This window comes from Leucoraja erinacea, chromosome 13, assembly GCF_028641065.1.
Source record: "Leucoraja erinacea ecotype New England chromosome 13, Leri_hhj_1, whole genome shotgun sequence".
Lineage (NCBI taxonomy): Eukaryota > Metazoa > Chordata > Chondrichthyes > Rajiformes > Rajidae > Leucoraja > Leucoraja erinaceus.
Genome location: NC_073389.1, coordinates 29,495,990 through 29,522,665, shown reverse-complemented (window position 1 = coordinate 29,522,665; position 26,676 = coordinate 29,495,990). Strand labels below are relative to the sequence as shown.

The 26,676-nt window shown below is 45.1% G+C and overlaps 2 protein-coding genes across 2 annotated transcripts in view; one reads left to right on the top strand and one right to left on the bottom strand.

The window, feature by feature from the left end:
• The window catches only part of LOC129702781 (lysosome membrane protein 2-like), a 31,804-nt gene extending 28,497 nt beyond the window's left edge, over window positions 1-3,307 (bottom strand). Inside the window, exons 1-2 of the mRNA XM_055644755.1 lie at window positions 2,999-3,307; window positions 578-735 (exon numbers count right to left, since the gene is read on the bottom strand). Coding sequence (XP_055500730.1) covers window positions 578-735; window positions 2,999-3,124 — 284 coding nt within the window. The 5' untranslated portion in view covers window positions 3,125-3,307. The remainder of the gene's footprint in view (window positions 1-577; window positions 736-2,998) is intronic.
• A 4,255-nt stretch (window positions 3,308-7,562) lies between these two features.
• Window positions 7,563-26,676, top strand: part of LOC129702779 (phosphorylase b kinase regulatory subunit alpha, liver isoform-like) — a 77,008-nt gene continuing 57,894 nt past the window's right edge. The window contains exons 1-6 of the mRNA XM_055644754.1: window positions 7,563-8,313; window positions 9,237-9,664; window positions 10,800-10,958; window positions 15,969-16,016; window positions 22,075-22,243; window positions 25,973-26,055. Of these exons, the coding sequence (XP_055500729.1) occupies window positions 9,587-9,664; window positions 10,800-10,958; window positions 15,969-16,016; window positions 22,075-22,243; window positions 25,973-26,055 (537 nt within the window). The 5' untranslated portion in view covers window positions 7,563-8,313; window positions 9,237-9,586. The remainder of the gene's footprint in view (window positions 8,314-9,236; window positions 9,665-10,799; window positions 10,959-15,968; window positions 16,017-22,074; window positions 22,244-25,972; window positions 26,056-26,676) is intronic.

Sequence of the window (26,676 nt, the reverse complement as noted above, 5' to 3'; positions counted from 1 at the left end):
TATATGGTAGGGGTTGCCAGAGAATGAGTAGAGGCAGGTACTATAACAACATTTGAAAGACACTTGGACAGCCACATGGATAAGAAAGATTTAGAGGGATATGAGCCAAAAGCAGGCAGGTGGGACTAGTGTAGATGGGGTATCTTGGTCAGCATAAGTAAGTCAGGCTGAAGAACTCTTTCCACGCTGCATGACTCTGATGTATGCCTTCTTCATCAGTCTATCTACATGTGTTGTCTCTTAGAGGGAGCTATGGACTTGGACCCCAATATCCCTCAGTACATTGTTGAATGTGCTGGTTACTGGTACCATGAAGCCATTTCCACTCATCCTGTTCTGTTTCATCTCTCTGTTCTGCACATCCCACCCCACCTTCTCTCCTACCGAAAGCTGGCTTGCATCTCTCTCTTTCCCACTTCTGATGAAGGTAGAAAACTTGAAGCATTAACTGTTTCTCTTTCCATAGATGCTGTCTGACCTGCTGAGTGTTTTCAGCATTTTTCTGTATTCATTTCAGATTTCCAGCGTCTGATGTTTCAGTTATTTTGATTTTCATCACCAATGACTGTTATCTTACTTGTATGTGTAGGGTCCAACTTCCTTCACGATGGCTTGCTTGCCCTGAAGTATTTCCTCGGAGTTTTCAATATGGAAGAGGAAGAACTGCATGTAGACAGGCACAGGAGGGTCCTTCCAGTTCTTTAATGCCTCACTGTTCAACTTCAGCTTTGTATGCTGCAGAGACAGGTTCAGAAACGTCACAAAATTGAACAATTGTGATCAAAAATTGAGGGCTAACCAGGCAACCAGGTATGATTTTTTTAATACATGATTTTGTCAACTAATCTGTTTGTAGCCTGAAATGTTATGGCAGCACCATGCTGTAGATGGCAGAGATCCAGTAACCCAGGTTGGATCATGACCCCAGGTGCTGCCTGTGTGGAGTTGGAACATTCTCCCTGTGACCGTATGAATGCTTTGGTTTCCTCCCACGAGGTTAGGTCCATTGTGCGTGTACCTCACGGCACTAATGCATATGATAATAAACATAAGATTTGACTGCAAAACATTACTTTACCTGTTAAGTTTAGTTTGGTTAGTTTATTGTCATGTGTACCGAAGTAGAGTGAAAATCTTCCTTGTTGCAGGCTATCCCATCAGCGGAAAGACTAGACATGATTAAAATCAACGTTCAGTGTTCAGATACAGGATAAAGGGAATAATGTTCAGTGCAAGATAAAATCCAATAAAGTCCGATTAAAGATAGTCCGATGGACTCCAATGAGGGTAGATTGTGTGTAAATTGAAACTGCAAAACTACATGTTTGATCATTTAAGTTCAAATTTTTTGCAAATACAATGACTGCTAAATTTAAATTACATTTTACAACATGGGAAGATTAGACTATTGAACAAATATAACGTCTACAGGGGAGAAATGAAAAAGTTAAAATCCTTTGAATGATTTTCAATAATTGAGCAGAACTCCCAGCTGGAGTGTGAAATACTTCCAAAGTTGATTTTAAATAATTTGTTCCTAACTCATGAGCTTCAAGTTATTGTAAATATTTTGTTTCAGTGATTTACCACTGAGGTCCTTTGAACTTTACATTTATTATCTTTGCTTTAGGTGATATGTTGATTATTAACAAAACCTATTTGAACTTACTCAATGTAAGACATTTATAGCAAATTGTCCAGTAAGTAGAGGAATAACTGGGAATACCTTCCCATTCAGTACATCCCAAGAAGGTGAGTTAGAAGGAGCTGAGATTAGTGCTGATATCCAAGTATGAGGTGGTACGACCTAACTCCCAATGAGTGTCTCCTGCCTGTAGTTTGGTGGTTCAGAATCGGCTGATCCACAGGGGTCGGACCACCTCCAGAGGTAACAAACCTGGTGGAGGAGATGTGATGGAGCTCCAGATTCAATACTACATTCCAATGTGGGACACAGTGCCAAGGTGGACAGATACCTGGATGGGATAGGTTTGGAGGGATATGGACCAAATGCAGGCAGGTTGGACTAGTATAGATGGGGCATTTGGTCAGCATGGGCAAGTTGGGTTAAAGGGCCTGTTCCATGCTGTATGACACAATGACTATGGTTCTAAGTCAGTACATTAACTGAGGTTAGTGAGGCAAGTGAGCTTGGTCTGGGGCCAAATAGGAATGGAAATACCAATATTCTGTGTGAGTGAATTTGATTAATATCAAAGTGAAAACCTCATCGCAGTTCACATCTGCTTCCTGAAACAGAATCCTCCACTTCCTCACTCTCAACTCCCTTCCCCTCTTTACTTCTACCACTCCTCCCCTTTCCTTCAATTCTCCCTCTCCTCCAACTTTCCTTTATCCATACCTTCCCATTTCCTTTCTTCTACAGTAAATCCCCTCCTGTCTCTTCCCTCTGCTCTCCCCTACTCCCTCCTCTCTTTCTCCCTTTCCTCTCCCCATTCCCTTCCTCCTTGCACCACACCTCCCCCTCCATTTCCCTGCTTCCCTTGACTCTCCTGTACCTTATGGCAGTCCTACAATTCCCTCTGTTGCATGTTCCGAACAGCACTCCTGCAGCTCTCACCTTCCCACATGGACCACACATTACACACCGAGTTTTTCAGCTGCAACTGCATTATTTAACCACAGCAGCCATGTTCTCAAAACAGCTCGCCAGGCTGTTATCTACACTCTCCCTTCCCCCTTGTAGGCAGCAGTTGGGCAAAGCACAAGGCAACAGGCAGATTTGATACAAGCCAGGTCATCTGCACAAAGTCAGAACGTTCTATAAGAAGCAGTGGGAAACCTGAACGACCTGTCAAAGATCACACACCTCCCTGATTAATCTTTCAAAGACCTCTGCTAAACCCACTTTGACAAATAGGGTAACAGTGGATCTCCGCGTGTGAAATATATTCTTAGTTTCACATCACTTTATGCAAATTAATTTTGCAAACATTTGTAAGATGTCTTGATCATAAACTATTCAGCTGTTTCTTACCTCTTTAATCTGGTCTTCCACTATATTCTTAAGAACATCATTGACAGTCAACACCACAAATGTAATGAAGCAGCCCAAAGCAAACACACCAATCACAGCAATTTTGTTTCGTAAGCGGGTCATCATTTCCACAAAAAAAAACAATGAAGTAGGGACGACAAGGTACTGCTGCTGGCTAACTAACCGGGTACATGAAGCTTGTTCACTCTCTATAGAAATGGATCAACAAGGTAGAGGTACTCTTTGTGTACCGTAGCTTTTGGGATCTGCTGAACTCAAAAATGAGTTGGCTGTCTTGGTCTTACTGGCTGACCAAGGTCCAGTCACAGGGCAAATAAACTCCGTGCCAAAGGTCGATCTACATGGAAACAAAAAAAGGTTCAAGCTCCAGCTTCTAAGCAGAGGAATCTAGAAATTAGGACCAGAAATTATGGCTTTCAGCCCTCCCATTTTACCCTGTCCCCTTACACCCTTGATCCTTTAGCCTTCAGTAATATATCTCATTCCTTCTTGATTACAGTTAATGACTTGACCTCAACTGCTTTTTGTGGGGGAGAATTCCAGAGCTTTAACATAGAACAGTACAGCACAGGTACGTGTCCTGCGGCCCACAATGTTTGTGACGGACATGATGCCAAGTTAAACTGATCTCATTTGCCCGTGCATGATCCATATCACTCAATTCCTTGCATTTCCATGTGCCTGTCTAAAAGCCTCTTAAGAGCCACTATCATATCTGCCTCCACCACCAGCCTTGGCAATCTGTTCCACACCCCCTCTACTCTCTGGCTAAATACTTGTCTCACACATCTTCTTTAAACTTCCCCCCCCTTATGGCAATGCCCTCTAGCATTGGACATTTCCACCTTGGGAAAAAGGTTCTATCTCCGCCTCTTATAATTTTTTTATATTTCTAACAAGTCTTTCCTCGACCTCTGACGTTCCAGAGAAAATAGTGGAAGTCTGTCTGACTTACTGCTGCAGCTGAAACCCTCCAATCCAGGCAGCATTCTGGTAAACTTCCTTTGCACCTCTCCAAAGTCTGCACATCTTTCCTGTAATGGGGCGACAGGAAATACACGTAATACTCCAAATGCAATCTAGCCAAAGTCCTATAGGGCGATTGCATGGGAGGTCAAAAAGTCAATGTGTGTGACCCACGCTCAAGCGTACTGGAGGACAAGCAAGTCTCCGGCATACACTCGTCACACACGTAACATGTACTACCGCTATACAAAATTTCATTTGACATTCTTACCTGGAAAATACCGTAAAAATGGTCAGTTTTTGTGCTGTTAAAAATTGTGGGAATGGGGCTAACCGTGAGAGCCATTTAACGTACTTCAGAAATCCAAAACTGAGGAGAAATAATGGTAGAGAGAAGCGAGGGTTGAAGGGACAACAACAGCTAAAGTGTTTGGCGAACATTGACCGTGCATATATCAAGATAGAAAAGATCGAGAATTATCGCGTTTGTTCACTGCATTTCATCAACGGTAAGGCATTGTTTGTGTTTTTCTTGATTCCTGGTGAGACGCAGGAGGAGCCCGGTCAGGACTCACCCCACAGAGCCCAGTCCCTCCACGCACTAGAGTCTCCCAACCCCTGCAGAGTAGTTATGAAGATGGCTGATCCGTAGGCGGTTACTGCTGGGAAGCAAGTCGGGGCCTGATCAACCCCGACTGGGTCGCCTGGGTGAGGGTGTCTGATGTTGTGAGACCCGAAACACCCGATGACCCCAGGTCACATCACTGAGGATGTGTCCCAGAGCCTCTAGAAAATCTATATTTTTCACACTGGTATCTAAAAAGTTTTAGAAGTCACCATGGTTCTCGAGTGGGTGTTTACATGCAAAAAGACATCGCTTCTGAAGGGACATTTCTCAGAAAAAAATTGCAAATCTTTTACATAATTGAACTTATACGTGGGTTTTGAATTACATTTTACTGAGATGCAAGCCAAGGAATGGCAGAATTGTTAGCTAGTAATTGATTATTCAGCTCGGTCAATTGACAATATCTTTGAAAGGGAGGGTTTCAGGACGTATTATTATTTTCCAAAATATACATTTCAATTTTACATGTCTACTCACATTTATTTACATTCATTGATTTATTTATTTTTGCATTACAGAACATCCTGCAACATGGAACAATCAAATTGATAAGGATCTGTTATGCACTTTTCAATTTAAACAAATACATAGTCTCACAGTAGGTGCAGATAGCTGTGCTTTCGTATGGGGCATATACGACCAATCAACGCTTACAAAAAAGTAACTTGGCTCATCAGCATTTACCATGAATGAAATTGTAAGAAATTAGCAATTCATTGAATCATAAACACAGAGGTAAAAGCACACTTTGTAATTTTAAGATGATAACAAATTCAAATTCCATTCATGTTCATTTAAAAGGGTTCATCATGCAATTTAATAATTATATAATTTGAAATTTAAGCAGCATGTTTTCACGAATCACATGAAGATTACATGATTTTTATAATAATTGTCTACTGGCTTAGATGTAAATTTTTTTTAGCACAAAAATCGTACTTGAAAAATTACCATGTTTACAGCTATGCACACATGTACAATGATCTTGTACAGTAACAGTAGGCTTATGTAACAGTAAATGCACTTAAGATTATCGTCTGAATATTTAAAAAAGAAACACTGAAATTTCAAGCGCTGGATTTGCAGCATTGTTTTTTAATTAGCAATAATATTTGTTTTGTGAGGCAATTCCAAAATTTGCATAGCATTCTTTTTAATTTTCCAGGCTACCTAACAACAAAAGTGAATTTTGAAATGGAACTGGCTATTTTTTTATGCTAAGGGTTTTCAAAATTGATTAGGAAGTATTAAAACTTGTGTGGCAATTTGTTTTGCAAATCCAATGCTTGAAATGTCTAGTTTTCATCTGGCTACCAATTTTCAATTTACATTATATTGAGCATGGTGATGTCCTTTGTAAAAAAGTATGGCCATGTTTTGCTTTATTTAACCATAGATCTATAATTTAACAGATACTTCTTGAGTTACCCGAGCTTCAAACTTTAGACCATCTAAAATATACCAGAAAAAAAAAGTTTAACTTCTGAAATAAATAAAAATAATTTAGCCTGTTTAATGGGACTGTAAGCTTTATGAAAAAATGTAGAGCTATAATTCAGGTCCTTGCTTGCAGCATGCCAATACTATGAATACAATGCATAATATAATTCTGTTATATAGTTTTGCAGATTTATCAGTTTATGAGATCAGCCATTACTTGCATACCCATAAAGTATTTTGTGTGTGTTTTTTAATAACTCGTGTTAAAAAACAAAAAAGATGAGTCTTGTCTTGTGTTGTGCAACCAACCATTTGCAAATCGATTGTAAGCCTCCGATGACTTGTATGCCTGGAAATTATTTGCCGTGTATAGACTCGCCATTGATATCAGGTATGCCATGATGTCCATGGACTTTGGAAAATATCATGTGATTTCTCTGTTTCGGGCACTAAATAGGGTCAATACCAATCACAGAAACTTTTGGAACATATCGTGCGTACTCGTCAGTTGAAAGATTGGAAGCATACTGCGACAATTTAACGGCTGTTCGGCACGGACTTGTAGGGCCGAGATGGCCTGTTTCCGTGCTGTAATTGTTATATGGTTATATGGTTATATGGCTGCTGGGACCAAAGATGGTCCTGCTGTACTGGCAGCCATAGTAATCAACACACTCGTATTTGCCTCCAGTACACCGCTTGTCCTCCAGAAGGCATTGCGTGGCAACATTATGGGTCAAGTGTCGTGACCTCGCCGCTGTGCAATTGCCCTAGAGAGCTGCTACATGACTTCAATGCCCCTAGCAATGAACCAAGCATACTACACACCTTCTTTACCACCCACTCTACTTGTGCTGCCACCTACAGTGAGCTATGAACTTGGACTCCCAGATCCTTCCGCACATCACTGCTGTTAAGGGTCTTGCCATTAACTGCATATTTGCCCCTTACATTCAACCTGCCAAAGTGCAACACCTCACACTTGCTTGGGTTAAACTCCATCTGCCATTTTTCTGCAGCTGATCCATATCTCTCTGAATCTTCTGACAGTATTCCTCACTGTTCTCCAATTTTGGTGTCATCAGTAAACTTACTCACCAACCCATCTACATTTACAACTCAGATGAGAGTGAACCACACTCACAAATATATAGGTGCACAGAATGTGAATTTCAGCCCAGAAAGATAGATGAAGGCAGGGGTGTAGATGTTGTCTTCCTGCATGCCAGTAAGTCCAAATGTTAGAGCATGAGATTCAAGGCAAGCTAGACAATAAGCGAGTTCAGTATTCTGAAAAACACGATGAATCATAGGATTTGTCAAAAGTCACTCGCTATAACGAAAAAGCTAACGAAGCGCTGACTGTATAAACTGTGTATAAATTTTTATTCATGATTTATGTGTAAAAATATATTTAATCTGAGGAATTGGGGTGCCAAGTAGCAGGAGAGTGGGGTGTAACAGGGAGATAGAGGGGGCAGATGCGAATGGGTGGAGACTGGACTGGCGGAGAGACATTCTCAGGAGGGGACGGGGATGGCCCAGTAGCAACTCAACAGCGTCCGCAGTGCCAGAGACCTGGGCCCGACCCCGACCACAGACGAAACGCAGATCTTCACCCATGCAGATTCACATCTACCAAGAGTGTTTATAGCGAGTGATCTATGACCCGGGTATGCGCAATCGGAATACTGAACTCACTTATTTGATCAGAAAAGGTCAGCATGCTGCTAGAGCCGCTGTCTCAAAACCTGGGCATTTTGTGCTCATTTGGAGACAAAGGTCAAAACAAGTTCAAAACAAGTTGAGTTTATTGTCAGAGATTACAACGGAAACATTGCTTGCAGTAACATCACATGCCCATAGACTCAGACAACACGCAAAAACATAAAATATGCCTAAATTGCATATAAATTCTGCCAGATAGAAAAAGAAAAAAAGTGTACTAAAAGTAAGATATTAGTGCAAAACATAATTAAAAACACGTCCGTGGTAGTGCAAGAGGTAGTCTAGAGTGCTCCGTTGCCGAGGTAGGGCTGCAGGAGATGGGAATCCTAAAGTAACGCAGAAAATGAAATGACCACATCGGATATCTGCAGCGCTTTGCCTGCGTCTCAGTTCCCAGCTGCCCTGTGGGAGAGGGGTCACGGTCTGCAGGACGGTTCCCTCCCGCTGGCAGATGCGGGGCCGCAGCTGCTGAGACGCCCGACCTCGGCCGGCGCTACAACCTTGAGCTCATCATCGGTCGGCGGCTATCCAGGTACCCGAGCCCGTGGGTCGCGCTGCCCCAATCCCCGGGGCCAGCGGGCGGCTCCAGGTCAGGTCTGGGCCGGACAGGCACTGCTCGGCCGCTGGCCCGGGGCGGCAGAGGCAGCAGAGCGGGCAGAGCGACCGGGCCCCAGTCCGCGGCTGCACAGAGAAACGAACGCGGAAAAGCCCGGGTTCCGGTGCTTGTGAGCCGTCTCTCGGTGTATCCTTGCACTGAGAGTTATGTTGTATGTGTGTGTGTGTGCCATTGAATTCATGCTTGTGCCTGAGCGTCTGAATGTGAGTGTACGTGTGTCCGCATCTGCGTCGCTCTCTGAGGATCTTGTGTGTCTTTGTGAGCTCCGCTATAAGATCTTTGTTTGTGAGTGCACACGACTATCTGAGTGTGCATGTCTCACGACTGTCTGAGTGTGCGCGTCTTTAAGGGCGTGTGTCTCTGAGTGTGCAAGTTCCGTTTGAGTGTAGAAATAAAGAACTGCAGATGCCGGTTAATACACAAAAGGACACAAAGTGCCGGAGTAACTCAGCAGGTCTGACTGCATCTCTGGAGAACAGATAGGTGACGTTTCAGGTGGGGTGTTCTGCAGAGATGCTGCCAAACCTGCTGAGTTACTCTGGCAGGTACACAAAAATGCTGGAGAAACTCAGCGGGTGCAGCAGCATCTATTGGAGTGAAGGAAATAGGCAACGTTTCAGGCCGAAACCCATCTTCAGGCCCGAAACGTTGCTTATTTCCTTCGCTCCATAGATGCTGCTGCACCCGCTCAGTTTCTCCAGCATTTTTGTGTACCTTCGATTTTCCAGCATCTACAGTTCCTTCTTGAACACTGAGTTACTCTGGCATTTTGTACCCTGAGGCTCTGTGTGTGTGATCATACCATCGTGTTGGATAACATTGAGCTCTTTTGTCGACAGGTTGTACTTGCCTGCTCAGCAATAAGTCTGGAAGCTGAGACTCCCAGACACTCCACTGATCATCCTCTGTTGGTCTACACCCATTGCTGCTGGTCAATAGAACTCGCGTTGGACTATGCTGGTTACAGCTGGAATACGCTAGTTACAATTGGACTTCGATGATTAAGGCTGGACTTCGCTGGTTTCAATATTGGGGATAACTGGTCTACGCAGTTTACACCTAGTCCATCACAGCACCTCTGGTCAACATTGGTTTCTGCTGGCCAATAACCTAGTCTCCACTAGGTACCACCAGTTGGTCAATGATAGGCACTGCTGTCCATGTTTAGTGCTGGTCAGGACTGGTCAGCATGAGGAGCAGGAGTAACTCTGGCGTCCGGTTGGATGGGTACGCAAGGTTGGTGCAGAGAACCATCTTATGCCACCAGGTAATAAGCGAGTTCGGTATTCCGACTGTGCATGCCCAGGTCATAGGTCACTAGCTATAAGTATCAGCAACTGTGGTGCTGCATTGTGTGCAAGCTTGCGTTTCGTCCGTAGTCGGGGTCGGCTCTCCGTCGCTGTGGGTGCTGTTGAGTTGCTGCTGGGCCGTCCCCGTCCCCTCCCCGGTGTCCCGTCCCTGTCCGGAGGTGTCCGGGGTGACACTGGGCTGGCGGGACAGCCCCGGACTTGCAGCTGCTGGTTCCAGCTCAGCTCTGCCTGTCCCGCCGGGCGGGTCGGCTGCCATTCGCCTCCACCTACCTCCCCTCAGTCCGACCCAAAATCCTGCTGAAGATGGGCAGCCGCCGGGCGACTCGGAGCCATTGCTGCTGGAGTTGTCCTGGTTGGAGAGAGAGTATGTGGACAGGCTCATGCCGGCATGGGCAGGCCGGACGCCTGCTGGAGTTGTGGGTACTGTTGGTGATGGTGGTGCTGGCAGCAGAAGCAACCTCCTCCCCCTTCCTTGCACAGCCCCAAGCCCAGAGCCTGGGCCAGCTCTAACTCCAGGTCGGGGCTGAAGGCTGCCCGCAGCGCGGTCCAGTCAAGCACCGGGCCAGAGGAAGCTGAGCCTAGGCTGGCGTTCTGGTGCAGGCGAGGTCAGGGCCCTCGCTCCTCCTTGGGGTCGTGGATGAAGTGGCAGCGGGCACCCTAAGGGCAGAATCCGGTGGTGTGCAAGGTACGGCTTGTACTTGGGGTTGCGGCTGAGGCCGTGGGCGAACTGGCACTTGTCGCCGTAGCTGCCCATCGGGGAGTGGGTTCCTCTAGAGTTGGAGCGGAGTTGGGACACTCGAGTGGGGGACACCGGGGATGGTTCACTGGTGGTTCGGCAGCGATGCGGGTCTCCTCCAGCCCCTCCCCGGTCTCCCTACCCTTCCCCCCCCCCCGCCGCCCGGTCTCTTCCTCCCCCCCCCCCCCCCCCCCCCCCCCCCCCCCCGACCGGCCTCCATGCACCAATCCTGTAACTTAGGCACCTCACTCAATCCTCACATTTAACACATACATATTTTAAAGGAATTTCAAAATGACTGATTAAACAGATCATTGTTAAAATAGTTTTCCTAATCAATTTGCTTTTGTTTTCAGAACCCAGTAACGGGACTGTTGCCTGCCAGTGTCGATCAGAAGGATGCCTGGGTGCGAGATAATGTGTACAGTATTCTGGCTATCTGGGGCCTGGGATTAGCATATCGCAAGAACGCAGACCGAGATGAGGATAAGGCCAAAGCTTATGAACTGGAGCAGGTCAGTTATGGCGGTAAAGGAAGTGATGAAAGAAAGAAAACAGGAAATTACAGTGTGCAGGGTCGTTTATTTCCTCCTCAAACCAATGCCAATGTTTTCATGCCTTCAGGCAGCATGGGTTTCAATGGATGCCTTTTAGAGCAGATATAACTGAAATATAGAAACATAGAAAATAGGTGCAGGTGTAGGCCATTCGGTCCTTCGAGCCAGCGCCACCATTCAATATGATCATGGCTGATCATCCAAAATCAATACCCTGTTCCAGCTTTCTTCCCAAACTGACATGAATGTTGTTGGTAATATGGTCAAGAAACAACAACTATTTCAGATCCTCAGTGGTGTTATTATTTTTGCCAGCGCTGCTCATGAAATATTTCAGAGGATTGAAATTTCTTCCTTCACTCTGCAACATAAAGGTATTTCCTGTCATCTGTACAGAAGAGTGGGTAGACGGCCCTGGCAAAATGATATTCGGAATGTAATCGAGGAGAGCATTGAGTTTTCCCTTGGGTAAATAATTTTTAAAGAAGAGTTGGTTTTCCCCAGTCTTTCCCCAATATTTATACCCCAACATCACTTGCACTGATTGTCCAGTCATAGAGGCAAACAACACAGAAACAATCCCTTAAATCGTTACATCAATCCCTTGAGTCCTGGTATCCGTTGTTCTAGGTGTGGACTCGTACATATCTGCAAGGCCAAGGGCAGAATGGGCGATCATTTCGCTCAACACCTACGTTCAGTCTGCCTTGGTCTACACGATCTCCCGTTTACCAAACACTTTAACTCCCATTCCCATACTGACCTTCTGTCCTGGGCCTCCTCCACTGTCAAGATTGAGGTCTTACGCAAATTGGAGGAACAGCACCTCATATTTTGCATGGGCACAACCCAATGATATTAATATTGATTTCTCTATTTTCAAGTAGCCCTTGCATATCCTCTCGCTCCATCCCTCCCCATCCTGCTAGTTTGTTCGTATTACTTTGTTATCACCTCTTCCAAAGCCAACAATGGACCATTGTGGGCTCCACTTTTCCATGGTCATTGGTGCTGGCTCTAATTTGTTCTTTACCTTTTCACACCTCTAGTTTCCCTGTCCCCTCTCAGTCTGAAGAAAGGTCTCGACCCAAAACGTCACCAATTCCTTTTCTCCAGAGATGCTGCCGGACCCGCTGAGTTACCCCAGCATTTTGTATTTATCCCCAATGAATCTTTTCAGCTTAATGACATCTTTCTTATAGCAGGCCATGAGAACTCAGAATCAATTTATTTGTCATTTGGACCCCTGGAGGTCCAAACGAAATGCCGTTTCTGCAGCCATACATAACACACAAATAGACCCCAGACACAACATAATTACATTTAACATAAACATCCATCACATAACTGTGATGGAGGCCAAATAAACGTATCTCTCCACTGCACTCTCCCCCCCCCGATGTCAGAGTCAAAGTCATAGCCCCCCGGCTGGCGATGGCGATTGTCCCGCGGCCATTAAAGCCACGCCGGGTGGTGCGAGGTCGCACACCGGGTCTTGGTGTTGGAGCCCCCGGTGTGCGCTCGCAGAGTCCGCGGCCATTCCAGCCGCGCGGGGCAGCGGTGTCAGGCCCCGCTCCAGGAGCTCTTTGACCCCGCAACTCGGGCGGGAGAAGTCGCCGCCGCAGAAGCCCCGAAAAGCGGTCTCCCTCCAGGGAGCCGTGGGCTCGGCGCCGTCGTCCACAGACCTGTAGAGAGCCTCCGACTCTCCGGCAGCAGCAGCAGCAGCAGCAGCAACAGCATCAGCAGCAGCAGCGCTCCTCCACCGCTCCGGACCCGGCCAGCTCCGCGACGGTGAGGTGAGTCGACACCTGAGTCCCCGGTCTCTTCCTGTTGGAGGCCGCTCCTCGTTACGGCCTCAACGACGACTGAGACCCGACGAGAAAAGGTCGGGTCTCAGTGCAGGGAGAGATTCAAAAAGTTTCCCCCCCCCCCCCACCCCCCACCCCCGCCCCCCCCCACACACACACCCAAACATAAAATAACAAAAACTACACAGAAACACAGACAAAAAATAATAAAAACGCGGACAGGCTGCAGAGGCCGCTGCTGGCCAGAGCCGCGCCGCCTGAATTTACTGCACACAAGACTCCCAAGTGTGGCCTGACCAACATCTTGTACAGCTGTAGCACGATGTCTCAACTTCTGTATTCAAATCCCTAGCCGATGAAGGCAAGCGCGCCAAAAACCTTCACCACCTTTTGCATCTATTCTCCATTCAGGAACTATGTAAGGGTCTGTAGTCCAAGAACTCTGTTTTTTGTGTAACCGTCCAAGAACTCTGTTCTATAACACTCTCCAGACCTCTGCCATTTATAGTTGTTGCTACACCCCCAGTGAGATCTTGCTGTGGGCACATAGTCTGCCACATCTCCTAAGTTACCACACTGTAAAATGGGAAGATTGTGAAAGCCATCATATAAATGCACGCTTCAGTAAGCAGAGAAACATTATATTAGTGATTGGTTTACAGATAATGCTTGTATTGGAGTACAAGGGTAAATTATTGAATAAATGTTTTGGTAGCACATCAACTGCGAGGGTACAATAAGGATATTTTTACAGTTTGCATTTACCACAGAATTATTCCTAACCACGTGCGGGATAATTAATGGAGAGAGCCGTGAGACTCCTCCACGCATCACAATACTTATTGGGATTTTTCCAGCTCCTCTGAGAACGTGAGAGAGTGGAAGGTTGGCCCATCGTGGCATCAAGTACCTGAGAATCCTGTAGCACCAAACTGCTTGTGAATTGTACCCACTATTGCAAGAATGTAAAAAAGTAATTGCAACTAAAAATACAGGAAAATCAGCACAGAAGTAAGCCACCAGGCCCCTCAAGCCTACCCCATCATTCAACTATGCCTCAACCCCTATTCCATACCAGTCCCCTATAACCCTCAGTTGCTCAGCAAGGCCCCTTGAACAGCATTGTGAGAATCCCAGATTTGTGGTGCTAGTTTGGATAAATGTCAGCCAGGTCTCCATGGACTGCTGGTCTTCAGCCTATGCCCGAGTGATGCAAAGTGATATTGGGTTCGGTTTAGCATCTTGATTAAATGGTGACTTCTGTGTAACATTCCCATCCTCAGCTTGGACAGTGCGCTCAGGTGTGGGAGTGGTCCTTGAATTCCCAGCCTCCTGGCTGGAGAGATTAGATAGCTGTCAGCAGAGCCTCTGTTGGACATCAACTTTGTTACTTTTATGATAGGGGTGTGTTTGAGAAACTGAGCTGATAAAGAGAAGGGTGTGTTATGTATCGGTAACACATTGTAGAGTATCAAAACAATTCCTATGAGACTTATGAGGTCTGCCAAAGGAGTAACTGTACCCTGTGGTTCAAATAACCTGTGCACCATAAATAGAGCATAATGTTCGTCACCGGAAGAAGTGAGATCTTTGAATGTGGATGAACTGACAGTTCCATGAAGTAGGTCAGAGAGGTTGTATAGGTCACATGAGAAAGAGGACTGCAAGGATAAATTTAGGAGATGTAATGGTGCAGGAAGCATGTCACATGTGAATTTATGTCTGCTATTCCATGCTTGCATTGTCCCTCACTGGGACGCTCCATACTGCCCTTGGCCTTTCACATCGTGTCCAGGCATCCAGTCCACAAGCTGCTTCTGCTGCTCAGTCACTTAGGTGTGGACAGAACAGAGCACAGATGCCCCTCGCTGTCGTTGGCACATATTGACTCATTCACACTATCGTCAGGTTGGCATCAGGAATCAAAACCTTAATCAGTCTCCCTGCTTTATTGGAGAACGCTGGAACTAATGAAATATCTCACCAATGAGGACAGTTAGCCCCTTGCAGACCAGGATCTGCCAGAGGTTGTGAGATTCATCTACTCGCTGTTTTAACTGATAAACCATGAGGAGCAAGCAGTGATTTAACAGAGAGAAACATTGATCAGTTTTAAATAATGCTTTACAGCAGATTTTAGAATGGGTAAACTACAATTATTAAGGTTTTTTTTATCAGTTTGAGAATCTTTCATATATATATATATATTAAAGTATTTCAGGAACAGTTTCTTCTCAGCTGTTATCAGGCAACTGAATGGTCCTCTCATCTGCTAGAGTGCGGTCCTGACCTTCCATGTTCCTCATTGGAGACCTTTGAGCTATCTTTAATGGACATTATTAGACTTTAATGTTATATCACACTAAATGTGTTTTGTCCTTGATCCTTTATCTGTACATTGTCAACAACTTGATTGTCTTCATGTATAGTCTTTGACTGGATAGCAAGCAAACAAAAACTTTTCACTGTACCTCGGTACACATGCCAATAATAAACCAAACTATACTGAAGTCCATTCTATGGAATGGATTGGCATTACTGCACAAGATTAGTACAGCAAAAATATTGTATATTTAGATTTTATGTAAGCTTTTGATATTCAATATTTGAACTCTGTCGAAAAGCTTTTTCCTCTCATTGTAGTTACCTTGGTGGGTTTGAGAATAAAACTCAGAAATTATTTTGCAGGCAAGTTAACCCATCATGTAAAAATGGCATTTAAGTAAAATGATGTGTGTGATAAAAGATTTCAGCAGAAGTATTTTATCCAAGTACCTCTTGACATTTTACTACTCGTTCATTCATCTCTGCTCCATGAGTGTAGTAGGAATTTCTTCCTGATTTAACTCATCAATAATCTGGTCTTCATTTTAAGATATGCCCTTCTGAATTTAAACCTAGCATCATACTGATCACCTATTATTTCAGGCACCAATATTGACCCCATCAAAGGTTGACACAAAATGCTAGAGAATCTCAGCGGGACCGGAAGCATCACTGAGAGAAGGAATGGGTGACGTTTCGGGTTGAGGCACTTCTTCAGACCCGATTCAGACTTGACCCCATCAAGCATCTTGACAGTGTATGTAATATAATGGTTTATCTCATTAACCAAAGATCCATGTGTGTGAAAGTCTGAACTGATTATTTATTTCCACAGAGTGTTGTGAAGTTAATGAGGGGACTTCTCCAATGCATGCTAAGGCAGGTAAGTTGTTTGCATTAATCTGGTTACGAGCATTTCATAAAAGCACAATATTGTGATAGTTGTCAGTATGGACAATTCCACTCTCTGCCTGTACGTTACCTGATTGATCAGCTGTAACATTAAGTGTATATTAATTGTTATCTTTCATTGTTATGAGGATTCTGGTTTACTTGGTGATCTTTACTACAATTTGAGGAGAGAGCGATTCCAGCCTCTTAACCTCAAGCACCGTGGTAGATCAACGCTTACAAAAATAATCCGCTCTATGATCTTTGGCAGTCCAAAAGCGGCAAAGGAAAATTAAACCCCCCCCCACCCTCCTGTCTCCCCCGGCCAGTGTTGTGATGGATGCGGGGGTCTGGACCAATCGCTTACAAGGTCTCAGACAAATCCCATCCCCGGAGACATCATGTCCGTTATTTGGCTTTTTGGCGTCACGTCCGTTAGGTTCTTTTTTCTTTCTGGCGACATTTCCGTTCGGTATCTTGGCTTTCACTTCTTCGCTTCGGCTTCTCGCCCCGGACCGCACACGAGTTGAGACGTTTTGGACAGTAGGGCCTGTACAGTGCTGTACTGTTTTATGCCCTATGTTCTATATGTATTGAAGATGTTTTGTCAATGAAAGTGGACTGTTATTTAATCTGGGTCTGTGGAAACGAGGGTGTATCTTCACAGTGTTTACGGGGATGGGGATGAGCATTAAACAACTGGTCTGAGACACCATTCGCGTGCAGGTTGCCACAAACTTCTCTTGCAAACCATGGCACATGAGCCAGGGAGTGTGAAATACTAAAAGGACACGTCTCCCACGTATGCATTTAATGAGTGCAGCTGCTTTCCCCAGGAAATTATTGGAGGCAGGTGCACTGCCTTTCAACAATGCATTGAAGCCATGAAAAAAATTCCCAGCTTTGTACGGTTGTGTTCGAGACGCTGGGAGATACAGAAAGAGGAACAAATAAAACTATGTGCCCTTTTAAGTTGTGAAAACTGTTGTTTGAATATGTGTGGCATGTGCAGGTTGTATTTAAACACTGAAGATATAGTATATGCGGAAAACAATCACGTACAAAACACTCTCCTGGGACATTATCCCATAGTAAAGTTGCCATGGAAGTACAAGTTATTTTATCACTGACTATGGTCATGAAAGGGAATAGTAAGATTAAACGAGTACTTACCAGTATGAAGTTTGATCTGTATTTTATGAGGAGTTACGATGAGGGATTACGTGAAGACCCCAGCCCAGTGCGCAGGTGCGGCATACTTCGAAGCAGCGGTGTGAAATCACAGGATAGACACAATATTTGAAGTAAGATAGTAAAGATCATGAGACATCAGTTTATTAGTTTGATCTATATATTGAGGGTGGGAGCGGAGGGCACGTAATCCCTCATCGTAACTCCTCATAAAATACAGATCAAACTTCATACTGGTAAGTACTCGTTTAATCTTACTATTTTACTTCGGAGTCACGTGAGTGATTCCGTGAAGACTTCAAAGGTCTGTGATTTCAAACCGTGTAACAGTTTTTATTTCACTCACTGCCAAAGTTTTTGAGGGAGGAAGTGTTATCGTAATCAACCAATGGATCTGCTTTCACAAGAAACAGAAAGGTATTTGTTAACAATAACAACATAAAGAGCTCCCCTGAGCTTAAATTAATATTGCAGTTTGTAATATTCTTTCTGCAATTAAATCAGGCTTATCAACGGTTTACAATAAAAAATGTTCTGAACGTCGTTCCCTTGACCATTCTGCCGTATTGAGAATGTGGTCAACCGGGATGTCCATTCGTTCAGCCGCTGATATCAATGCTGCCCTAGTGGAATGGGATTAAAATGTATTATTATCTATTCCGGCAACTTTCAGTACCTGTTTGAGCCACCTTGGAGTGGTTTGGCTCGTACCCCGTCTTGGGGTTTCTGTGGTTGACCCATAGGCTTTCCTCTCCCTCTAAGATTGTGGGTTGTGTCTATATAGTAGTAGATGGGTCACCACACTCAACCTGGACTCTGGTGGGTAGGCCCGGAATCCCACCAGTGAATTGGGCGTTCCTGGTCCATATAACCATATAACAATTGCAGCACGGAAAACACAGGCCATCTCGACCCTACTAGTCCGTGCCGAACTCATAATCTCGCCTAGTCCCATATACCTGCGAGTTAGGTTTTTACCAGACCTAGAATGATGAACGTGATGCGTCTGGGGTAATCACCATGTTATCCAGTCTAGTTTTATGGAGTGACTGGACTCTGTGAGCGTATACAAGAGCCATAAGCATGAGCGTTTTTAACATAGATTGAGCAAGACTGAGGGATCTGGCTGGTGCCATTCTCTGAGATATGTCAATATCACACCGATATCCCATACATGGGTATACCTGGGTTTTTGGGGCTTATTATTATAGTTGCCCTTCATAAGTTTATCTTCAGTGGATGGGATCCCATGCTCTGCTGTCCTGCTGTTTTAGATAAGCAGACAAGGCGCTCCATGCTGTATTTACGGCACTGTAACTCACCTTTTAGTCATGGTGTAGATGTTCCAGGAACTCCAATACGTCAGTGGTTGAATAGTTTGGTATGTTGTCCCTGCGTCGTGGCAGTATTTTACCCATGTTAGCTCTTGGTGACTGTTCGCAGGGATGCCGACATGGTGGTAATGGTTCCTTTGGATAATCCCAGTCCCTGGTAAGGTCTATTCAAAACCTGCACCCAGGAGTTTGATGTTTTTCTGGCATGGGTGGCTTATGCCTGATACTGGGTTGAGTCAGCAACCATGGTCCACTAGGGAAATCCATAGGTGACTCGCCCACCATGTCGTGATGAACTGGGAACCATGGCTGTGTAGGCCGGTCGGGCACGTTCAATATCTCGGAGACAGATTCCATCTGTATTGCGAAGTACCCGACTGATGAGGCAGAAGGGAGGAAGGCAAAGCAGAAATTCCCCCTTCCAGCGTGTAGGCATCTATCGCTGCTGCCTCTGATCTGGTTCCTAAGTCACATACATAGGTTACTGGTGATTCCGTCTTGTGCAACCAAATTGATATCTGGCTTTCAAACTGCTTAATACCTTTAGCAGATATTTTGGGTTTGACATCTATTCAATGTTATCATAAATTTTTACCCGTGACGTGGTGTCTCCCACTGTGTTCTAGCTTCCTAGGAAATAGGCAGCTGATAGTTAAAATGTCTTTTGACACACCATTGCCAGATCTGTTTGACCAATTTGTTGCACAATAATGATTTTATGCTCCCCATATGGTTAATATAAGCCACCACCATAGTATTATCAATCCGTAACCACATATGTACGTGCTGCATTTGAAATGCATATGCTTTTTAGCCCAATAGGCGATCACCAATCCCAAGTAGTTGATGCCCGGTGTGTGTAGTAACGATGATTCTGAATTGGTCCATCTGTTACCTGTGCTGGATATGGAGTTTAGTTGCTCCCCAGCCTAAAGTACTGGCATCGGTTTTTAATAACCAAGTTGGGATTGGTGATGATAATAGGGCTGAAAACTATGCCAAATATATGTCTGCCCACCACTGTAATTGTGATATAGCTTCAGTGGGTACATTCATGATTTGATTATAGTGACCCAAGTACCTTGGCAAAGTAACAGTCATATGGATGGAATTGTTATTGAAGCCCAGATAATCCATGGTAGTTAACGGCTTCAATTCTGGTTTATCTGGGCGTGGGATGAACCTCAGAGCTTTAGGGAGCTGTTTCGTAGCTAGAACTGCTGCCACAGCTAATTCCTTTGTTTCCCCTAATATGAGGATATCATCCAATATATGCCATGATTATGCTTGTTTTCTTAATATTTTCATGGCCATTTTTAATATTTATAATAGTTTAGGGCTGAGGTTAGACCATTGGGAATGCTCTATACTCCCATAGTTGCCCTAACCGGGATATCCATTATCCAGGTAAAACATTTTTAGGTATCTATAATGATCCTAGTGTATGGGTATAAGATAGTTAGCATCTTCCATATCAATGCTCGCCATAAGGTATCCTTTGGAGATCAGATGTCTGGCAGTGACAAAAAACCCGTCTCCATCTTAAAGTGTATATACTCAACAGATTTATTTAGTGATATTAGATCAATGATGATGCTACATTCACCATCTTTTGTAGTTTTGGTGAATATATTCGATACAAATTCCAATGGTTCATGTTTACTCCCATGATCCGTTTAGTAATGAGCCTTTCTAGTTCAGCTTGACCTTCTCACTTCTCTTTCTTAGAGGGAGAAAATGCCCTTTGGGCGCATTGCTGAACTGGCGGTAATATGCCCAATTTGAATTCAAGTTTTTATCCACTAATACTGTTGAGTATATATTAGTTATTTGTGACAGCTTTATCAACAAGTGTAAATGCCCCCCCGCAGTTAGTAGAACACCCTTATTTAGTGTAAACTGGGAGGAACCAGACTACCTACCTCCATGTTTATTGTTTTTTCATGAAGGCTTAGTTTTGCTGGTATGCTGGTGCTGTCGGTGGGGCGGCGCATTTTCCCACGGCTTCGCTCTGGGCCCCTGTCTAAAAAGAACTTTGGGGGTAATGTGAAGCGGTCGCCAGGCTTTCACCAGTCCTTGTTCGATATTTGCTGGTGGATGCCGAGGGGTGCTGCCAGCTGGGTGTTGGATGCGATGTCCTGCTCGTTCCATGGCCTGCCCTCATGAGGCGCACAGGTTTAGCTGCCTCTCTTCCCGCAGCAGCGGTTTGCATAGCCCCGTATATTTGGGGTTGCGGGCAGGTCTTATATGCACAAATGTCAGTCGAGTATCCCAAATTTGGGAACATCTTAGGCGTCAGCACACTCGTAGTGCAACGGGATAGTCTCATCCTGGGAGAACCACCTTGGTGATCATGGCGTCTCGCCTGCCAGGTGAGTATCATCCGTGGAAAAAACGAGCAAAGGCGGTGACATCTTACCCTCTGTTAGGAGCTTCAAAGTTCGCTGCTTTTAGCTCTTGTCTGCGAGTCTGCTGACCCAGCTGCCTGCGGATTTGCCTCTAGAAAGGCCTACTCCTGCAGGGCTTTGTTTGGGAAGATGGTCGCGTGGAGGAGCCATGTAGTGGCCCACGACACCCAGTAGCTCTTCCTGATCCTGCTCCCCTGGCATACTGCTGTTCTTGTCCGCCTGCCCAGCGTTTAAGCCAGCCCAGCCCTGGTCTCCTTAGCTAGCCTCAAAAGAGGGAGCAAAAGGGTGTGCTATAAATTGGAGGAGGCATAGCTCAAACTCCGTTGTTGCATCAATCCCTCGACAAGGGAGATGGCTAGTGCAATAGCACTAGGGTAGGAGTGTCAGCTCCCTTGGCATTCAGTCAGAGACCCCTCGTTTTCCCTGGAGGTTTTGAACTCCATGACCTCCTCTGTCTTGGGGAGACAGACATACTTATTTTTGCTGTCTCCAGCCTGTTCCAGTGTTGGAGGAAGTTGATTCCTGTAGAACCTGTAATTTTGGTAAGGTTTTTGTCTTACCTGTAGTTAGAGGCTGCCTGCCGTTTTTCAGGCGGCATTGTAGCGGTTCCCGGGCGGCGATTCTCCTTGTCAGGAGTCTGCAGGGCTGCCGGTCGGGTTTTTAAATTTCCCTCCGGTCCGCTGCTGTTAACCAAACAGCTGTTCAGCGGACCGGCATCAGCGCAGCTCTCTGTCAGCGGTCCGCAGCGTGTGCGGTCCCGTTTGCGCCTATCCCCCTCCACTGTCGGCTCCTTCGCTGGAGTCGAACGGGGGCCGCTTCCTCTGCTGCTTTGCTCCCCCTGGAGCAAAAAACCACAAGGCCCGATTAAGGTAAGTACTTACCTCACGTTCCTTGGTTGCGGGAGCGCCCGACTCCCGCTGGCCGCGTGTGCACAGCTGTGCGATTATGCCGCACCTGCGCACTGGGCTGGGGTCTTCACGGAATCACTCACGTGACTCCGAAGTAAAATTTGTAATCAATTGTAATTTTTTGATTTCTGCATTAGATAAATCATACATTAAATCCATTAGTGAATGTATTATGAGGGCAGTCACAATTGCAATGTGTTTGCACCTAGGTGGAGAAAGTTGAGAAGTTTAAGCAGAGCCAGAGCACGAAGGACGCTCTCCATGCCAAGTACAACACCACCACGTGTGGGACGGTGGTTGGTGACAATGAGTGGGGCCACCTTCAGGTTGATGCTACCTCCCTCTACCTGCTCTTCCTGGCACAGATGACTGCATCAGGTGGGGACTGTTCCACTTTACTCTAGAGACTGTTTCTGTGCTGCAATGTTTGAAACCATGTTACAAGTTAGTCTGGCAGCCTGCACATCAAGCTGTTTTAACACTACAGAATCTAAGCTTTGAGCATCTTATGTTGGTGTATACCCTGTGTGGACTTTCCTATTCCTAAGCATTATCAATATCTAGGGCAGTTTCCTGCCTATTCTTCAGCTTTGGATAGCACAGGAGGTAGAGCTGCCATGTCACAGCATTAGAGACCTGGGTTCAGTCCTGACTTGAAGTGCTGCCTGTGTGGAGTTTGCAACTTCTCCCAATGATCGTGTAGGTATCCACCATGTTCTCTGGTTTCCTCCCACATCTCAAAGATATGTGGATTGGTTAGTTAATTGGCTTCTGCAAAATGCACTGGGGTGGAATTGATGAGAAAGTGAGGTCTTGTTAAATGGGATTAGTGTAGGACTAGTGTAAATGTTTGGTTGATGGTCAGAGTGGTTTCTATGGGTCGAAAGGCCTATTCCATGTAGTTTCTTGCTGTGTCTCTAGGAATGAGTGAGTGGAGGACTCATCTTAAGTTGGTGATGGTACAGTCCCTAGGCTAGATCCATTACTGCTGCTTCTATTTTGCAAATCATTTTATTATGACTTATTTTTAACCCTTTTTAGGAAAATCTCAGAATCATTCGGAAACTTTTGTTTGAACCCTCAAATGCAAAAGAAAAGCGACGTAAATTAACATCTGTAGTTGCTGCAGATTTGTGTGATAATAGGAACAGAATTCCAGTTAGCTTTGATACGTTCAACTGAGGTGCCGTGCATCTCCTTGCTTCATGTAGAAGCTTTAATACATATTTACATCGGGGTATTTCGTTCCTGAAATCAATATCTTCAGTAACTAACATCACTAACTCAACAGAAAGGGAAAAAAAACTACATTTATTTGTCAACTTTCACAACCAATGACAACTTGAGGCACAGTTCAACCAACCAACCAGTGAAATAGTTTTGAAATGAAGTCATTGTTAAAATGTAGAGACCCAGAAATCATGGCCGGGTTTCAGTAATTCAAATGCCCAGGAATAAAGAAAGTTCAGAAAGTGATGGACATGCTCGATCCATCATGGTACTAACCACCATCAAAGAGATCTAGACAGTGATGCCTCAAAGAGGAAGCCTATAGCAACCCACATCACCGTAGACACACTCTCTTTTCGCCTCTACCATTGGGGGAAAAGGTACAGGAGCCTGAGAACCATTACTTCCAGATTCAAATACAGCTTCTTCCCATCAACCATCAGACGCAAGTTCTAGTTCAAGTTTGCGTTTATTGTCACTTAACCAACTAAGGTACAGTGAAATTTGAGGTGCCATACAGCCATACTAAATGAAAAAAAAAGGATACACGCATAAAATAAAATTTAACGTAAACATCCACCATAGTGGAATCAACATTCCTCACTGTTATGGAAGGCAATAAAGTTCAGTCATCTTCCTCTTTGTTCACCGTGGTCGGGGCCTTGAACCCTCCGCACTTGCCGTTGTGACGGTTTGACGTCCTGGCCCTCTTGTCGGGATGATCCAAACTCCGGCATCGGGACGGATTGGAACACTACGCGGCATGGAGCTCCCGGTTCTTACCAGAGACCACGGGCTTCACGGTGTTAAAGTCCACAGGCCCCGCTCTTCGTCTGGCGATCCTCGGCTCCACGATGGTCTCCAGGAAAGGCCGCACCAATCCATGTTATTAGGCCACTGGGGGGGTGGGGGGGGTGAAGGTGCGAAATGGAGAAAAATCGCATCTCCTTCAAGGTAAGTGACTGAAAAAAGTTTCCCCCTATTTTCCCCCTTTTGATTAGATTGAACAGTATATTTTGGTTTAAAGTATTATGGTCTGGTTACCGCGTGTAACTGATAATTTATTGTAATATTGGTTATTGTATGTTGTGTTATTCTGCCTGCAAAACGGCAGAAAATAAGAATTTCAATGCGTAGGAAGGAACTGCAGATACTGGTTTAAACCGAAGATCGACACAAAATGCTGGAGTAACTCAGTGTGCCAGGCAGCATCTCTTGAGAGAAGGAATGGTTTAAGGTTTGGGGGCGAGACCCTTCTTCAGACTTCAATGTTTTCAATGTTTTGTTTCTGGTGCGTACACTCTTGATTTGCATCCAGTCAGAAGTGGAGGAATGTTTCAGAGAAGATGGTTGTACAAAAATATTATCAAAGCTTTTGGGATGAACTCTCCCAATGGAACTAATGCATTGCCCTCTTTCACTTCATGCAAGGGTAGTCCCGGTTGTTAACATATCAAAGCTGAGCAGAAATCTGTCCCCATTGTCACCCAAATTTTTAAGTTACTATTGGTCTTGATTTATTGAATTGTGAAGGTTACTGTTGGCCATTGAGCGTTAAGTAAAAAGGGTTAGAAATGTATTCTGGGGTATACCTTTAGAGGGTTTAAAAATGCATCACATTAATAAAGAAAAACGGAAGCAGCTACAATCAAAGAAGTTGTTAATTGCTGTGTGGACACATGGGAAGTGCTGCTGGAGGGTCACACGTGGGACAATTAACAAATACAGGGAGCTTGAGTGAGAAAGGCTGATTCACAGTTGGAGTCCTTGAACCAAAAAAACAGGGATTTATGTGGGGGGAGGATGAGGGGGATGGTGGGGGTGAGGAGATTGATGGTACCGTTCGCAGAAACAGATGCACAGCTCAGAAGAGAAGGAGCTGAACCAAGGTGGACCGAACTGCACCAAGCAATGTGCGGGATATTTTAAGGGTTCCCACTCCCGGTATCTCCTCCAGCTCCCACCATCAGCTGAACATGCCTGGCACGTGGCTTTTGGATTTCCTGCTCCCACGAGTGATTCAGGGGGCAGCTGCGACATCGCACAAGCACTATGACAACACAGGGGAGCTTTGATCTCCCAGAGAACCATCCTGCCATTTTATGCCAAGCAAATGTTTCAAACAAATGAAATCAGATTAAGATTTTATAATGGTTATCACCCGTGTTCCCCTGATTTCGGGTCTCACTTCGCTCTGTTTCTCCTGGAGTGATTAAATCCAACATATTACCAGGCCAGTAAAAAACATTGAGAATTGTCCTCTGGCAGTTTCTACATTTGCCTACAGTTGCCAAGACAGCCAGAAAGGAAAGATCTAATCGATTACCAAGCGGTGTTGGGCGATCGTGGATAAGAACACCTCCGCTCGGTCTCCAAGCTGACCTCCCGGTGGCTCAGCACTTCAACTCCCCCTCCCACTCCGTCTCCGACCTCTCTGTCCTGGGTCTCCTCCATGGCCACAGCGAGCAGCACCGGAAATTGGAGGAACAGCACCTCATATTCCGTTTGGGGAGTCTGCACCCCGGGGGCATGAACATCGAATTCTCCCAATTTTGTTAGTCCTTTCTGTCTCCTCCCCCCTTCCTCAATCCCCCAGCCTTCTGGCTACTCCTCCTTTTCCCTTTCTTGTCCCCAACCCCCCCCCCCCCGATCAGTCTGAAGAAGGGTTTCGGCCCGAAACGTTGGTAGATTTTTTTTGTGTAACCAGCGTAGAAATGCCTGTTGGTACCCCCCCCCCCCCCCCCCAGCGTTGCCTAGATATTCTAGACTTCTGACCATAATTGATTCCTGAAAGACCGATTTGAAAATGATCCTTCGAGGGCAAGAGGAAATACAATGCTTTTAGTCTACATTAATTTAATATTATGTTCACTGTAGGATTACGCATCATTTTCACCCTGGATGAAGTATCGTTTATACAGAATCTCGTATTTTACATTGAGGCCGCTTATAAAGTTGCTGTGAGTATTTACAGAAAGTTCAGAATCTGAAGTAGTCATGATAATTAATTCAGCTAACTGCTTCACTCAGACACTGTTCAAAATCAACAGTGCAGTGCATGGTCTTTTTCTTTTCATTGTCTTGTAATTTATGTATCATTTATGTTTTCTGCATTGTCTAAGTCTCTGTGTCAGTGAATCTGCTGTAAGCAAGATTTTCATCACACCCATAGCTCACCGTCTTTGTGTATATGAACTCAACTCCACTTGACTGTTAAATAAAGCAAGCAGTGCAGAAAGAACTAACTGACTGCATGAATGATGGCTCGGGTCACCAGGGGACCTGGCCAAGGAAACAGAAACCTTTCCAAAAACTGTTGCTGTTGATGGACCTCCAGTGAGCTGTGCTGGAAGATGTAACTTGAGAGAATGTTACTGACCCGAGACCTTCTTCTAAGGGTCACCAGTCCTGTGTGTTCTGATGGATTGATGTAGGACAAACGGACTCTGCCAAAGGTGTTTGTTTCAAAAGTCTGTTCTTGGTCAGGCAACGACATAGCCTGGCCAACATAGACTACTAAGTGTAATTAGGGTCGCAGTGCTGGACATGTTGACATGGGAGAGGATGTTGACATTTTGTTT